Raw genomic sequence first — 16,895 nt, 5'->3', positions numbered from 1 at the left:
ATTATAGCAGTTGGTTTTTACCTGGGTGATGGCAAGCTTGATTAAGTCAAGAATTTAAGGGGGGCTTGTTAAAGGGGGCTTCCAGATTCTGATAAGCCCCCCGCCCACAGACCCCGACAACCAACGGCCAGGGTTGTCGGGAAGAGGCCCATGTCCTCATCAAAATGGGGACAAGGTGTTTTGGGCTGGGGTGGGCAGGGCCCCCCTTCCCGCCCCAAAGCACCCACCCCCTCATTTTGAGGGCATGCAGCCTGGTACGCTTCAGGACGGGGGATTGCTCACTCGCCCCCACCCCCTTTCCTGATCTGCCGGGCTGTGTGCTCGGATAAGGGTCTGGTATGGATATTGGGGGGGATCCCAATGCCGTTTTTTTCGACGTGGGGGTTCCCCTGAAAATCCATACCAGACCGAAGGGCCTGGTATGCTCTTGGAGGGGGAACCCATGCCGGTTTTTTTTTTTTTTTTAAATTTGGCGTGGAGTTCTCCCTAAAGACTCATACCAGACACAGTGCCTGGTATTGTCGCGGATCAAAGGCGGATCCCTGTTCATTGAAGTCGGAAGCATGTCGGACTTCAAGTCGCAGGGCAAAGTCGGATCCAAAGTGGTACGACTGTCATGTCGTACTAGTGTGAACCCGGCCTGAGAGTACAAATTAAGGGAAGGGCAAGTGGGTAGAATAATCAATCAAGTGTGCTGCCTTCAAAATTCTTGTGTAAAGAGTTAAAGTAGAACATTAGCCTGAATACACAGCTGTCATATGCATATATAAACTGATTTACCTGCAAAAAGCCTTATTTAGACTTAAACACTTATGTTGGTGAAGCAGATGAGAATTACTGAATGTCTAGATTAGACCGTTTCAAATCATAACTTTAGCAATTCCAAAATGGCATAATATAAACATTTTATATATTCTAAATAAAGGGTGTTTTTTTATTTTTAACTGGAATTCCACTTTAACATTTCAGTATAGGTTTGAGGATGAACAGATGTCATACATGTACTGATCCAGTTTATTGTATGTATTTTGATATTGTGTTCCTTAACTTCTCTTAAAGTTACTATAAATCTAATTGCTCATTCATTTTTTTTTTTTTTTTTTTTTACTTCATCTTCTTTTCTATCCTTCTCTAATGTCTGCAGGTGAGATGTTCGGATCTCGGGACTCTCTTCCAATGAAAGTGAAGCATCTTACTCAGTCATTGTATCATATCACAGCTGAGCTTAATGGTGTTTTGTCATCACTAAATCCAGTCATGTCTGAACCTAGGTCAGGGCTTTATTCAGAGAACAAGCTTTCTTCAACTCCAAGCATCCCTTTATCTGCTTATATATCCATGTCTAAAATGGACCGGCGAATGGGCCTCCACCCAGCTTCTCCATGTACATGGAAGGCTCCGGTCCCCTCCAGTGTTTCAGCCTCCTCCTCTGCGACTCAGTCAGTAAATGCTCTTATGATGGAGAAGTGGCAGAAGTATTTTCCAGGTGAGGCAATACATTTTATTATGTCGTACGTGTGCCCTTTCTTTTTTAAAGGTCTTATGTGCTTTTTTGAATAATGAAACAATATGTAAACTCCTATAACAATTATAGTTGAATATGACATTTTTTTCTTATACCACAAATATAGTGAATGCTGGAGTTGTCTCCCTGCAACAAAGGTTGATTTCCCCTGCAGTGGTCAAACCAGCTATAAAAAGTTTGTTTTGCATATTTAGAAATATAATTTTCAGAGGGGATAATGAATATGGCATTAAATTAAATCCAATATTCTATGAGTTCAGTGTGAGATATTATTATCTTTGAGGGATGTTGTAGAAGTTCACACCCTAATGCCCTGTACACATGATAGGATTTTCCCACAACAAAATCCATGGGATTTTTTCCGACAGATGTTGGCTCAAACTAGTCTTGCATACACACGGTCACACAAAGTTGGTTGGAAATTCCAAACGTCAAGAACGCGGTGACGTACAACACGTACGACGAGCCGAGAAAAATGAAATTCAATAGCCAGTGCTGCTCTTCTGCTTGATTCCGAGCATGCATGGCATTTTATGAGTCCGAATTGTGTACACTGGATCGGAATTTCCGACAACGGGTTTTGTTGTTGGAAATTTTATAGCCAGCTCTCAAACTTTGTGTGTCGGAAATTCCTTTGGAAAATGTGTGATGGAGCCTACACACGGTCAGAATTTCCGACAACAAGGTCCTATCACGCATTTTCCATCGGAAAATCCAATTGTGTGTACAGGGCATAACAAGCAATGCAAAAGATCGTCTCCCTCATGATAATATTTAAGTGCACATTAGTGTCCAATTTTCAAGTTAATTTAGAGAAAATTGAGTACTGTCCGTGATACTTTTTTTATTTGCACTAACATACAATTTTTCAGGACAAGCTTTCGGGGTATGTCCCCTTCAGTACTGCTTGGACCTTGATGTGGTTGATAGGTAGTGCAAAAAGCCATCATATTCAGTTGTCTATAGCAACCAGACCTTGGCACTCAGACATTAAGTACAGTCATATATGGATAAAAAGTGAAATATTACCAGTTAGATTGCAGTAATGATCTTTGTGCTTTTCCGTACTAATACATCATCATCTTATGAGCACTGGATCATTATCAAAGCCCACATCATTATATCTGAAATAAAGGCTGCAGCTTTAGCATCTTTTCTTCAAAGTTACCAGTTTATTATCTTGCCTTTTATCTGTATAATAAGAAAACTACAGTTTCCACTTTGCCAAGACAAGTGCTTTAAAAAAATAAGAAAAAAAACAAATATACATTATTTCACAAAGTAATACAATTTTTATGATATAATGATTTTTATTGTGTCATAGATACCTCTGTTTCATTCTGTAATTCCGTAAGTGCTGCCACTGTAAATTGAGATTCTATAGAATATCTGTAGCCTATTACACTAGCATAATAGTACAATAGCATCATTCACTAATAAAAATCTTGCCAGAAATTTCAGCGTTTTTTTTTTTTTTTTTGTACACAGTGACATGACAAAGAAGTTCCCCTTTCGGTAATTTCTCTAATTGTTATGCTATTTTTCAGGGTGTTCTACTTTCCTCAGTGACCAGTCTCTAAGCTCAGAAAATACATTTGGATATGTTTCTGCAGGGTGAGTAAGATTAATCACATTTTTCGCACATGCATGATTTAATTCTGAAAGCGGCTGTGGAAATTTTAGATTGAACTATAACAAATGAGGAACTTTCTGCATGTATATTTTTTAACCACTGGACTGTTTTGCTATACATTCCTGCCCAAGTTTTGTTTGTGATAGTCTTTTTACCATCAAAGTTTATTGAAATGAGAATAATGCAACTATGGAGACGCAGCTCCATCTTAAAACAAAAAGAAGAAAAACATATATAGAATATACATATGAGTCAACAATGACTTTAACAATTTTGTACATTTAAATTGTTTTCCAATGTAGGAACTTGCGTCCCTGAATAAGTGCAAGTTTAATAATGTCGCAAAGTTTCGCATTATGTTGTTTAGCTATTAAGAAGAGAAGGTAGTTTGAAAATAGAAAGAGTAGAAAGCGATCCATAGCATACATATAAGCAGTATAAGACCCCTATATCTCATGTTGTATATTCTTTTCCAGATTTTAGTTCTATCGTGGCATACATTCAGATATAGTAGATAACAACAGTTATTATTCGTTAAGAAAGTAAATAATCTGTGCATGATCCAACTATGAAGTTTAAACTCTTTAACTTGGGTTCATTAAATTTGAGTATTTCTGAGAGTATCTGAAAATAATCCAAGGATTCCATGTCTTGTGGAAAAGCTCAACATTTTCTCCTGCCTGGACAATGGTCTCCTCCATCTCATGTATCTCTGAAATCTTATTGAGCCAATCTCTAATATTTGGTATTTTTGTGGATTTCCAGTGGAGTGGGATCAGAGCTTTTGCAGCATTCAGTAAGTGTTTAGAAAGTGAATGTTTGTACTTTTTAATAGGAAAGTCTGTGACATGGAGGAGACACCCCGCCACGTCTAGTGTTAATGATGTCTCTGTGATTTGGAGAATATTCTCCCTAACCTCTGACCAATAAGTTTTTAGCACAGGACACTGCCACCAAATGTGTGGCAGGGTTCCCTTTTCTTTATGGCAACGCCAAGATGTGTCAGGATAGTCTGGAAACCAAGAGTGTAGTTTTACTGGTGTGGCATACCATTGAGTAAGCAATTTATACGCTGTTTCCTGAGTGCTTGTACTTAGTGAGCATTTATGGGCAAAAATGCACGCTTTTCTCCATTGTTCATCTGACAATGATATACCCAATGCTTTCGACCAGCTCTCTCTGAATACAAGGTCATCTGCACTTGCTCCTTTTTGTATCCATTTGTAAGCTAAGGAGGTCGTTTTGGGAATCGGTTCTCCTGTCTTACAGGCCACTTCTAAGTCTGTCATTGGTCTACTAAAGTTGATTTTTTTTCCTGTTTGATTAAGATAGCTTCGGCATTGAAAGTAAGTCCATAAAGGTAGGTCTGGAATGTTATTTTCTGCTTTCAAGTCAGTTAAGTTTCTGAAATCTTGGTTATAGAAGCAGTCTGTGGCTAGTAGTGTTCTGTTCGCATTCTTAGACCGTAGGAAGCGGTTTTTAACACCTGGTAAAAAGTCAGGGCTATCTTGCAATGGGGAGAGTGGGCTTAAGTGAGAGGAGAAGTTTGTGAGAGTGGTTAGTTTATGAAAGATTGCTAGGGTGGTGCCTATGAGAGGGTGTGACTTCATTTCTGCCGAAAGGCTAGTCCATGGGATCCATGGAGAAAACCTAATGGGCGTTTGATTCATTACTTCCTCCAGCTCTACCCAGTCTTTAGTTTTGTGATGACAGTGCCAGTCAACTATCCTTGTGACATGTGCTGCTAAGTAGTAAGCACGAAAGTCTGGGATACCCATCCCTCCTTTCTCTTTAGATTGTGTGAGTACTGTGCAACGGATTCTGGGTTTTTTGTGGGCCCATATAAATTTCATTTGGGTTGCATTTAAGGCTTTAAAGAAACTTTGGGGGACCTTTATTGGTAGGTTTCTAAATAGGTACAGGACTCTTGGTAGTATAGTCATTTTACATATAGCAATACGTCCAAACCACGAAAATCCTTTCGCATGCCAGTTTTGGAGATCCAAGCAAATTGACTTTAGTAGGGGGGTAAAATTGCGTTCATAAATTTGGGAAAGCTGGGGAGTCAGCCAAACCCCTAGGTATTTAAGCGCTGAATTTTCCCATTTAAAGGGGCAGTTGGATTTAATAGCTTCTATTTTATTCGTAGGGATGTTAATGTTCATCGCTTCGGACTTGGAATAGTTAATGTTTAGGTTGGAGAGATAACCGAATAAAGAAAATTCTTTCAATAGTGTAGGGAGTGAAATATGGGGGTCAGATATAAAAAATAACAAGTCATCCGTGTAGGCCGCTACTTTGAACTCTTTCCCAGCTATTTTAAAACCGTTTATTGCTTTCTCTGCTACAATCCGTCTAATGAATGGTTCTAGTGTTAGAATAAATAAAAGTGGTGAGAGGGGACACCCCTGTCTCGTACCATTTCTGATTTTTACTGTTTCTGAAAGTGATCCATTAATTTTGAGTTGTGCTGTGGGATTGTTGTAGAGAGAAGAGATCCATGTCATCATATGATTTCCCAAGCCAATATACCTGCATGTCTCCAGCATAAAATCCCAGGCCACCCGATCGAAGGCCTTCTCCGCATCAGTTGACAGGAGAAGGCCTTCGATGTGCTCCTTTCTGGTAGCGTGAATCAAGTTAAGCGCTTTTATGACATTATCTCTGGTTTCTCTGCCAGGCATGAAACCTGCTTGCTCAGATTGTGAAGTAAAGGCTTCAATCTATTGGCTATTATTTTTTACATCAATTTCACGTCTAAATTTAAAAGTGAAATTGGCCTGTAGCTGGCGCACTCTGCTGTGTCTTTGTTTGGCTTGGGAAGAATTGTAATGTGTGCTGCTAGAAAATTTGGCGGAATCTCCCTAGGTTGTGACATGTAGTTCAGATCTCTCAGTAGCGGCCCGAGCAGAGTAGTCTGGAACGTTTTATAGTATATGGCTGTGAAGTCGTCTGGGCCCGGGCATTTCCCTGGTTTAAGGTCTTTGATCGTTTGTTGTAGTTTTGTGGCTTCTATGGGTTTTTCTAATAGGATTACGTCTTCTGCTGTCAGAGTAGGTAAATTGGATTCTTTAAGGTAGTTTTGAATAATTTGTTGTCTTGTTCCCTGGGTCTTGTTAGATTTTTTTGAATCAGGTAAATTATATAAGGCCGTGTAATACTTGTGGAAGTGGTGTGCGATTTGTTTGGTGGTAATGTCCATTTTTCCCTCCTTTGTTCGTATGCCTGAGATATTTTGTTGTGTTCTTGTGGTTTTCAGGGCTCTCGCTAAAAATTTGCCTGTTTTGTTACCATGTTCGTAATACATTTTTTTCCTGAAGAATAGAAATCTTTTAGACCGTGTGTCATAAATCTGTTGTAATGCTTTCCTGTTTTCTAGAAGTTCTGTTGCTGATTGTTCTGTCAGGGATTGTTTATGTAAAGTTTCTAGGCTACGAATTTTCTCTGTCAAATGTTTAATTTGTTTATCTCTTTCTTTTTTACGTTGGGAACCTGCTCGAATGAGGTCTCCTCTTATTGTGCATTTATGGGCCTCCCATATTGTCAGGGGGTTTACTTCAGGTGTGGTGTTGTAAGCAAAGTAATCTTTCAGCGCCTTGGCAATTTGCGGTAGTAAAATTGGGTCTGTCAGTAAAGCTGAATTCAATCTCCATTGGTTAGTTTTTGGAGGAGGTTCAGCTAGGTTTAGAGTAAGTGATGTAGGGGCATGGTCTGATAGCATTTGTATCCCTATATTTGCTTCCGAGATCTTGTCTAGATCTTTTTGTGTAATAAAGATGTAATCTATTCTTGAATATCTGTTATGTGGTATTGAATAAAAAGTGTACTCTTTGTCATCGGGATGCAAAAATCTCCAAGAATCGACTAATTGTAGGGAATGGAGTAGTGTTTTGATCTTTTTAAGGATTTTGTATGTGATATAAGTTTTGCCGGTAGATGTATCAATTAGAGGGTTTAATGGCACATTGAAGTTTCCTCCTAAAATAAGGCATCCTGAGCTAAATTCTTGGAGTTTGTCAAGCATGCGTTTACAAAACGTTACGTGTGCTGTATTGGGGAAATATACGTTGGCTAGAGTCATGGGGGTACCCGAACAGTTACCCTTCAGGAATAAAAACCTACCCTCTGGGTCAATGAGTTTATCTGTGACTTCAAAGGAAGCGTCTCTACTAATAAGTATAGACACTCCCTTGGATTTGGCCAGGTTATTGGTTGCATGGTAAGTTTGCGTGAAAAAGGAGTCAGTCAGTTTGGGAACTTTTTGGGTCTGGAAATGGGTCTCTTGTAAAAATACAAATTTGGGCTTACCTTTTTTGAGTTCTTTTAGTAGAGCAGTGCATTTTTCAGGAATGTTTAGACCTTTTGTGTTATGAGAAATCACTGTGGGTGCATGCCCCAGGGATGAGTACGCCATCTTGTGGACTCAGAGAGAGCTGGTAGATCAGGATCTAGAAATAAAGCTTAATTACCGTTAGTATCTTAGCTATGAATTACGATCACCCAATGCACTTTTCAGTTCAAAAAAAAAAAAGGGGGGAATGAGATAGTAGAAAAAAGTAGAGGTGAGATCAAGAAAGAGAATAAGAAAAGAGAGTAAGATATACTGTGTTCTCCCTGGTTACCAAGTAGGTCCAAGGTAAGTAATTTAAATTAGTACTCCTCTGCGGGATAAATCCTCCCCGCTAGGGAGCACTTGTTGGAAGCAGTGGATGACTGCCCGGATTATCAGATATACAAGGTTAAATGTATTAATAAAACAACTCTTGCTACTAGAGCGAAAACCGGTAACAGCCCATGTAAATAATACTATAGTTGTATTAGTCATCTTTGCACCTAAGATGCTTAACGTAGGAATCTGTGGGCTCCAATTGTAGAGAACTAAACCTGAACAAGAGAAATAATAACTTCATCTTATATGAAAATGTCACTTTGTTGCATGGAGATCGCGAGTTTCCCCCTTAAACGGGGCCTATCACCCGACATCTCCATGCAAAGATGTGCGTGGGAAGGAATTTAAAGTGTTGTTGTTACCCATCTTCATCTCTAATATCAGTATAATCCCTACATCTTGGTGTGTCAACTTATCTAACATTACCAACTTAAGTCTTCCCATTTCTGCCATCATCCCTACGATTATAATGTTCTTTAAACCCCAACTCATAAGTATCATAGTCAATATGAATTGTGGAAGTCTTGGGAGTGACAGCTCCAAGATGATTCATCTTGATTTTTATAAGTCAATGAGACAGATCTAGAGATGAATTGGGTTCAAAATGGGTGGCGAGTCTTTTTCATCAGAACGACTCCTAACTGGCAGTTTTGGAATCATTGTGGTGGAATGTTGTAGAGCTGGCAAGGGTGGCTTTGTCATGTATAAGTGTTACTTACGGACTGGCCAGCTAAATGATATTCATGATGAGGGGTCTTCAGACATCTTCCAGTCCCCTGGAAGAGTGAGGTCTGTTGTTAGGAGTTCCAGCTTGAGAACCACCAGGGCGTGATGATTTCATCTTTTTTAAATGTCGCTTGTCTGGAGAAGCAAGTGGTGACCTTGGTTGTGACTTCTCCAGGGGAGGTAGCAAGAACTCCTGATATCATTCTGGTAATTCCACGAGATCCAATTGAAGTGCTTGGCAAAAATCCGGGAGATCTTCCGGCGAGCGTAGTGTATGTTGTCTGCCGTTGTGGTTCACCAGTAGTGCAAACGGGAAGCGCCACGTGTATCGAATGTCCTTTTCTCTTAGTTTATCGAGTAGTGGCCGCAGAGCTCTGCGATTCTTCAGAGTTATCTGTGAGAGGTCATGAAAGAGCATTATAGTCTCACCATTAAAGATGATTTGATCGTTTCTGCGTGCTCTACGCATAATGTCCTCTTTTAGAGAAAAGTTTTGTAAGCAGCAAATGATATCCCGTGGCGGCATGTTATCAGGGCCTCTGGCTCTTGTCTGTGAGGATTATCATGCTGGACTTTAGGTCTGTGATTGCTGCAGAAAAGGTTGCTTTAATGTCGGCTGCAAAGCCTGACATGCCAGCGTAAGTGAGTGGTAGGTCAGGGTGAGGAGTGTTCCTACCAGCGTCGTCTGCCATGGATTGAGAATCCTCGCTGTAGTCCTCCTCCACACGCGGCGTCACCATCTTGGATCCCGACATGCTGATCCGTTCTGCCGGGGAATTTCGGAATAAATCCGATATGTTCCTTCCTTTGTAAGCTGCCGCTAAACTGCGGGAGCTTGTGCGGGGTGTCCCCAGATACCTCCTGCTCATTATCAGGTGCTGTCGGTGCAAAGAGACGGGCTCAGGCTGCTGTATTACCGGAGCTCCTGTGTTAAGCGTCCATCTCTGCCGCGCGCCAAGCCACGCCCCCCTTGTTTGTGATAGTCTAAGGGCCCAACCAAAGGGATTATCTAATTCCGTTTCTCCTGATGCAGTGTGAAGCTACATTGAAAACCTTCCCTCTTTGAGAAGATTTCACATGTCCCTTACTAAAATAAGTGCTTGATATACACTGTGTAAGCATGCAATCACCATGCGTCTGCACATTGTGGCCATTGGGGAATGCTGAAGCCAATGCAAATATACTGCTGCCTTCAGGAGCAATGGACACTAGATATTTAGAAACTGAATACCATTCCCCTAAAAGCTATAACCTCTCCCAACTTACACCATTGCTGCTAATGAACCCCTAATGCACCATCTCCAGCTCAGATCTGTGAGGACTCCTAGGGGGTTTGGATTGCTCATTTCTTAACCCCTTTACGCGAACAGTATCCATATATGCGGCCCCACTGGACTGGGCTTTTTTCCGTGGGGCCACATATATGCGTATCTGTTGGCTATCACAGTGATCAGTCACTGTGAAGCCCGCCCTCTCTCTCTCTCTCTCTCTCTCTCTCTCTCTCTCTCTCTCTCTCTCTCCCTCTCCCTCTCCCTCTCCCTCTCCCTCTCCCTCTCCCTCTCCCTCTCCCTCTCCCTCTCCCTCTCCCTCTCCCTCTCCCTCTCCCTCTCCCTCTCCCTCTCCCTCTCCCCGGAGAGGAAAGATACATTGTATCTCTGTCTCCTTGCAGAGAGAAAAAAAACTGTGTGTAAAATAAATGAAATAATAAAAAGTAGCTAGATCAAGGTTAGATCTAGGTGAGTGCCAGAGTTAGTTTTCAGGTCAAAGGTCATGCTCAGTATATTTTGGGCAGGATTTAAAAAAAACAACATTTTTTTAAGTTAGTATCAGTGTCAGCTACAGTGTGTTTTAGGTAGGATTAGGGGAAAAAAAAGCAACATGCACATTTATTGTTTTTGGGCTGGACTATGGGTACATACAACAACTAACATACACATGCAGTGGATGTAGAAAAGAATCACCCCACATTTTGTTGCTTTGCAGTCTGAAATTAAGACAGACACAGTTTTTGTTTTATCTTCCTGTATTTACTCAGTGCAACTTATAACATCCAAGTGAAAGATATAACACCAACATGCAGGGAAAATTCAAAAACAGAATCTGAGTTGGAAAAAGAATCACCCCCCTGTGTCAGTATTTTGTTGAACCACTCTTTGCTTTAATCACAGCCATTAGTCTGTTGGGCTATGTCTCTACTAACTTTGCACATCTAAACTTTGCAATATTTGCACTCTTCTTTGCAGAACTGCTCAAGTTCAATTACATTTGATGGTGACTGTTGGTGGACTGCAGCGTCAAATCATTCCATAGATTTACAATGGGGTTTAAGCCTGGGCTCTAACTAGGCCATGCAAGGACATTCACCTTTTTCTCCTTCAACCATTGTGCAGTCATTTTTGCTGTGTGCTTTGGGTCATTGTCATGTTGGAAGGTAAACCTTCTTCCCATTGCCAACTTTCTGGCAGAGGGCAGCAGATTTTCCTCAAGAATTTGTGGGTATTTTGCCCCATCCATTTTTCTTTCTACCCTGAAAAGTGCTCCAGTCCCTGCTGCAGAGAAACACCCCCATAACAGGATATTACCACCTCCATGCTTTACTGTAGGAATGGTATCATTTGGGTGGTGAGCTCTGCTGGATTTACGCCAGACATATAGCTTGGTATTGAGGCCAAATAATTCAATTAGTCTCATCTAACCATAACACCTTTTTCCATGTGAAATCCGAAACTTTTACCGCTTTCCGACTTGGCTCCCCTGGGTAGCTGTATGTCGACTCTTTAAGACGTAGCAGGCGTGTGCGCGCCCGCAGTGTGTCCCCGGAGCCGATGCGTGTGCCTGGTGGGTGCGATGACCGCCGGGCTTCCTGCGAACGCTCGTGACAGAGCAAGAACTGGGATTTGTGTATGTAAACACACAAATCCCGGTTCTGTCAGGGGAGACGACAGATCGTGTGTTCCTACTAAGTAGGAACAACGATCGGTCTCCTCCTCTAGTCAGCCACATTCCCCCCACAGTTAGAAACACACTGAGGGAACACACTTAACCCCTTGATCGCCCCTAATGTTAACCCCTTCCCTGCCAGTGACATTTATACAGTAATCAGTGGCTATTTTTATCTCTGATCGCTGTATAAATGTCTCTGGTCCCAAAAAAGTGTCAAAAGTGTCTGATGTGTCCGTCACAATGTTGCAGTCCCGACAAAAATTGCAGATCACCGCCATTACTAGTTAAAAAAAAATAATAATAATAAAAATGCCATAAATCTATCCTCTATTTTGTAGACGCTATAACTTTTGCGCAAACCAATCAATATACGCTTATTGCCTTTTTTTTTATTTATTTTTTTTTTTTACCAAAAATATGTAGAAGAATAAATATCGGCCTAAAGTGATGAAGAAATTTTTTTATTTTTTGGGGGGGATATTTATTATAGCAAAAAGTACAAAATACTGTGTTTTTTTTTTCAAAATTGTCACACTTTTCGCAAAAAATAAAAACCGCAGAGGTGATCAAATACCACCAAAAGAAAGCTCTATTTGTGGGGAAAAAAGAACATAAATTTTGTTTGGGTACAACATTGCACGACCGCGCAATTGTCAGTTAAAGTGACACAGTGCCATGGTTAAGGTGCGTTTTGGCACAACTCCGTTGTGACTGCATGTGGTCTTTCTTGAGGAGTGGCTTTTTTTCTTGCAACCCTCCCATACAAGCCACATTTGTGGAGAATTTGTGATATTGTTGTCACATGCACACAATAACCACTCTTTGTCATAAATTCCTGCAACTGCTTCAGAGTTGCTGTAGGCCTCTTGGTAGCCTCTCTGACCAATTTCCTCCTGGCTCTTTCATCCAGTTTGGAGTGACTTCCTGATCCAGGGAGGGTGTGTGTTGTACCAAATACCTTCCACTTCTTAATAATAGACTTCACTGTGCTTCTAGGCATTGGATTTTTTTTGTATCCATCTCCTGACTCTTGCCTGTCCACAACTTTATCCCGGAGATCTTTTGACATTGCCTTGCCACCCATAGTTGTTTGCTTCAGGTGCACCATCAGGGACTGAAATACTCCAGGAAAGCTCATTTCATGCTGAGTCAATCAAAATGATCACATTTGAAAGTCAAATGCCTTTGTGTGCCATTGAGAAAGTGATTAGCTACACCTGATTAAGTTTACAAGTCATTTTTAGGAGGGGAGTGATACTTTTTCCAGCTCAGTGATTCTGTTTTTGTTTTCTGACATGTTGAGGTTTAATGCCTTTGTTCACCATCAAAAGTTTTGGATGGAGTCCATCAGGTCAGTTATTGCCTCCCTTAATCGCAGAGACTTATTAGCATCCATCAACGTAAAGGATGCAGATTTACAGATTTCCTTTTTACCAGCTCACCACCAATTTTTTTGCTTTACTTGGGGCAACAGCCATACCAGTATGTGGCCCTTCCTTTTGACCTTGACTCAGCCCTGAGATTGTTCACAAAGTCCCTTGCATTAGTTCAAGGCCTTCTTCATCTTATTGCAATCATCAGATATCTGAATGATCTGCTGCTACACGAACAGACCTCCCTGACTTTGGTCTTCAATGTGTCAATCGCAATATGGATTTGCAGAACTTTGGATGGATCCTGAACATCGAGAAATAATCCCTGGTTCGGTCAAATCGCTTGGAATACTTAGGCCTTTTCCTAGTTACCTTTCAGACCACAACCTTCCTGCCAAAGAAGAAGTTGAAGAAACTGCCTCAAATTTGTCAACTTCAATCCGGATGTTGGTCTTCAATGGGAAGCTACAGCTTAGTGCATGGGATTGCTGGTATCCACCTTTTTGAAGTAGTTCTGTCCTGTCTTGGTTAGAGCTTCAAATTCCAGCCATTTCTATTGTGCACATTCCTAGAGTGAAGAACTGTCAGGTAGATTTTCTCAGAAGACAACCTCCGGATCTGGGGAAATTATCTCTCTATTAGGTGTTCCAGGACATTTGTCTGCATTGGGGGACACCAAGTATGGTTCTGCTAACATCTTGGTTCAGTAAGTTGGAAAAATTTGTCTCCAGAAAAACGGACCCGACTGCAAATGCAGCATACTCCCTGGTAGTGTTGTGGGATCAATATGCCCTGATCTGTGCCTTTTCTCGGCTGAAGCTACTGGCTTGTCTGCTTCAAAGAGCATTCCATTTATTCTCATGGCTTCAAATTGTCCACACAGAGTGTGGTACATTGATTTTTTTCGACAGTTAGCCCGCATGCTTGGATTGGATCAGACAGCAGTTTGGTGTAAACGGACAGTGGAGTCTGTTTACACCCGTCCACCCATAGAGCAAAGCAGGCTCTGTCCTTGTCCACTCTGCGCGGACACGGACCATCATTCACGCTCTCTGCTGTGGCCAGCAGGGAGTCAGAGGTCAGATCCCCTGCTGATCAAATCGGAGTCCGCCCTGTGGGAAAGGGGCCTAGAAGTTGTTCCTTCATTTAATAATTCTGCAAACTGCATAAAAGCTCTTTTTACACTCACAGGTCCACCCCTAAACAACAGCTATTAGTACAATCTATTTTTGCCAAACCACAGCTTATTGGACTATGAGAGTGAATGCTCAACAGAATCCTGTCTTTCAGGATCAAACTATAGCAGAACACTTACAAACACTGCCTTCTGTCTTACTTTTTAATGTTAATGCCCTAGAACAGGGGTGTCCATCCTGCAACTCACTATATCAGCGATTGTTATCAGCTATCCTTGTTGTTAGTGTATTTTATCTGTGACCCAAGATGATTCCTCTTCTTCCAATGTGGCCCAGGAAGGTCAAAAGGTGGGACACCCCTACCCTAGAACATGTCATTGTACAAATTTGCAGAATGTCTCTAATTTCTGTCCATATGTGCAGAATCTTATGGCTGAAAGCCTGACCAGCTGAAGCTGTCTGTAAAAGACGCCTCACTCATATGCCCTTTGTATGAGAATGTCTCTTTAGTGAGGCCCATGCCCTCTTTCTCTCTTGTAAAAACCTTTACTCAAGCTGTCTCACAGACCGGACCCTCATTACAGCAGCCACCCTACTATTTCATTGCTTGGGGAGGTTCCAGGGTCTATGAATATCAAGTCTGTGTAATGTACAAGGTACAAGTGGTATAACAGAGTTTACTACCACTTTAAGGTGAATAGAATTTAGACTTGCCTGTAAATATCTTGGAGTACAGTATAGGACACCTTACCCTCTGTTCCTGTGGGTAATTTACTCTGCATTGTCGCATGGCATGCGGTATGGTTTTAGAGGTACACCCAAGAGGTGTGTGTCCAAAAGTTTTGCTTGTATCCAATCACCTGAAGGTAGCAGCCAATAATGCAGGGTGCGTACAGTACCAGCCTGTGTCCTGTACTGTACTCAAAGATGCAGAATTTATAGGTACAGTGGGTATAGAAAAGAATCACCCACCTTTAAAATATTAACGTTTTTTGTTTCTTTTCAGCCTGAAATGAAGACAGACACAGTTTTTGTTTTATCCAAATGTAATTACAAGTGACAAGCGTTTTTTTCTGCCTCTAAAAGCCCCTGCCACTAGATACTGCTAAAAGCCTATGTGTGCATACATGGGGGCCAACATGTAGTGGGGTTTAGAGGCAGTAAAAAAATGCCTGACGCCCCTAAAAAGCAGCTGCAAAAAATATCCATTGTGCATGGGGGAGTCCAAATCTCTACAATATTATGTGTTTTGCCTAATTACTTAATCCTCTTCTCTAACAACAGGGAACAGCTTAGAGAGATGCAGAGTGCATCACTCCAATCCAAGTACACAGATAAACACAACATTCAGGCAATGATTGACAACAACAAGAAATGGCTGCAAAACTTCAAGCATGACCCCAAAGTGTATCCTTTTTTGTTAATGAGCAACTGAATGTAATTTAACATGATATTAAAAGCTGATTGTTTTTTTTTTTTTTTTAATCACAAACATGTCATACTTACCTGCTCTGTGCAGTGAATTTGCACAGAGTAGCCCTGATCCTCCTCTTCTTGGGTCCACCGCCAGTGTTCCTGGTCCCTCCCTCCTGCTGAGTGCCCTTGTAGCAAGCAGCTTGCTGTGGGACCACCCGAGCAGGCTCACTCCTGAGCCGCTGCTCTGTCTGTCCATTCAGACACAGAGCGCAGCTTGGCGCCACCCCCACTCTCCCCTCATTGGCTCACTGGTTGTGATTAACTGTAGCAGGAGCCAATGGCTCCCACTGCTGTCTCAGCCAATGAGGAGGTAGAGAGCCCAGAGAGCTGCTGCTCTTGTGCACATTGCTGGCTCAGGTAAGTATTAGGGGGAGCTGGAGAAGCTGCTGCACACAGAATGTCTTTTACTTTCATGCATAGAATGCATGAAGATAAAAAAAAAAAAACCTTGGGACTTTACAATCACTTTAAAGTGTATGGTATTTGCAGCGATGTAGATTGAATTTTGATTAGATTAGGTAAAAGTGAAGTTCGCTCTTTTTGTACTGTCTATCTGTAAATGCTACTTATGGATATGAAATGTCTCCAAATTGTTTTTCTTTACAAGAATGTAGCATAAACCTGCATGCTCCTATAAGCCATGTCAGATTCACATCACTCTCTCGTGGCCCTATAATGCAGAGTGGGCTGACCACTTAGACTCTCTCTCCAGATACTGGATATTTGTAATGAGAAGGCAAAGTTAACAGTATTATCTTTAATGGGGCACCATAAATTATAGAAAGCTTTACAAAATCAGTTCATTGTTAGAGTTTCAGAAACCCATTCATTACCATCTGCACTGTGCCTTAGCAGTACCAAGTGGTAGATGACATAAAATCATGATGGGCTCCAAAATGTTTGCATTGGGTGTGGAGGTGCATAAGGATTCTACATCTATGCCCACTAGGAGACCGCTCTTAGAAGCAGGAGTATATGTAGAATACAGATGTTTGTACTGTTGTGAGTACAAATAATAATGCAGAATACAAATAAATATATTCCCAATAAAATACTGTATATTTTAGTGTGTTTAGTAAAAGCTAAGAATAGAAAACCTGTGTTGATTGCTATTGGTGGTAACTTTAAGAAATGTACTATGTGAAAGCTGATGGCTTTCATTGATTTATTTTAAAGTTGTTCTGTATTATGTAGTGTAAGTAATATTATTTAAAAAATGTGAATATTTAAAGAGGTTGTAAACCTCAGAAAATAAACCCTTCAAGACAATGGCATAATGAGCTAGTATGCATCGCATACTAGCTCATTATGAAATACTTACCTTAGAACAATGCCATGGATCGGCATCGGCTTTCCGAGTGCAGCGTGGGCATCTTCCACCCGAGTTGCTTCCGGGTTCGCGGGAGTGACCTGT

General features: G+C 41.2%; 1 protein-coding gene across 2 annotated transcripts in view; it reads left to right on the top strand.

Annotated features, from left to right (window-relative positions):
- CEP164 (centrosomal protein 164) overlaps window positions 1-16,895 on the top strand; it is a 276,967-nt gene that overhangs the window by 138,320 nt on the left and 121,752 nt on the right. For both annotated transcript variants that reach the window (XM_073602488.1, XM_073602489.1), the window contains 3 exons: window positions 1,145-1,486; window positions 3,073-3,139; window positions 15,290-15,412. In XM_073602488.1, the coding sequence (XP_073458589.1) occupies window positions 1,145-1,486; window positions 3,073-3,139; window positions 15,290-15,412 (532 nt within the window). The remainder of the gene's footprint in view (window positions 1-1,144; window positions 1,487-3,072; window positions 3,140-15,289; window positions 15,413-16,895) is intronic.

The sequence above is a fragment of the Aquarana catesbeiana genome, linkage group LG10, assembly GCF_042186555.1.
Source record: "Aquarana catesbeiana isolate 2022-GZ linkage group LG10, ASM4218655v1, whole genome shotgun sequence".
NCBI lineage: Eukaryota > Metazoa > Chordata > Amphibia > Anura > Ranidae > Aquarana > Aquarana catesbeiana.
This window is presented reverse-complemented; position numbering and strand designations above follow the sequence as displayed.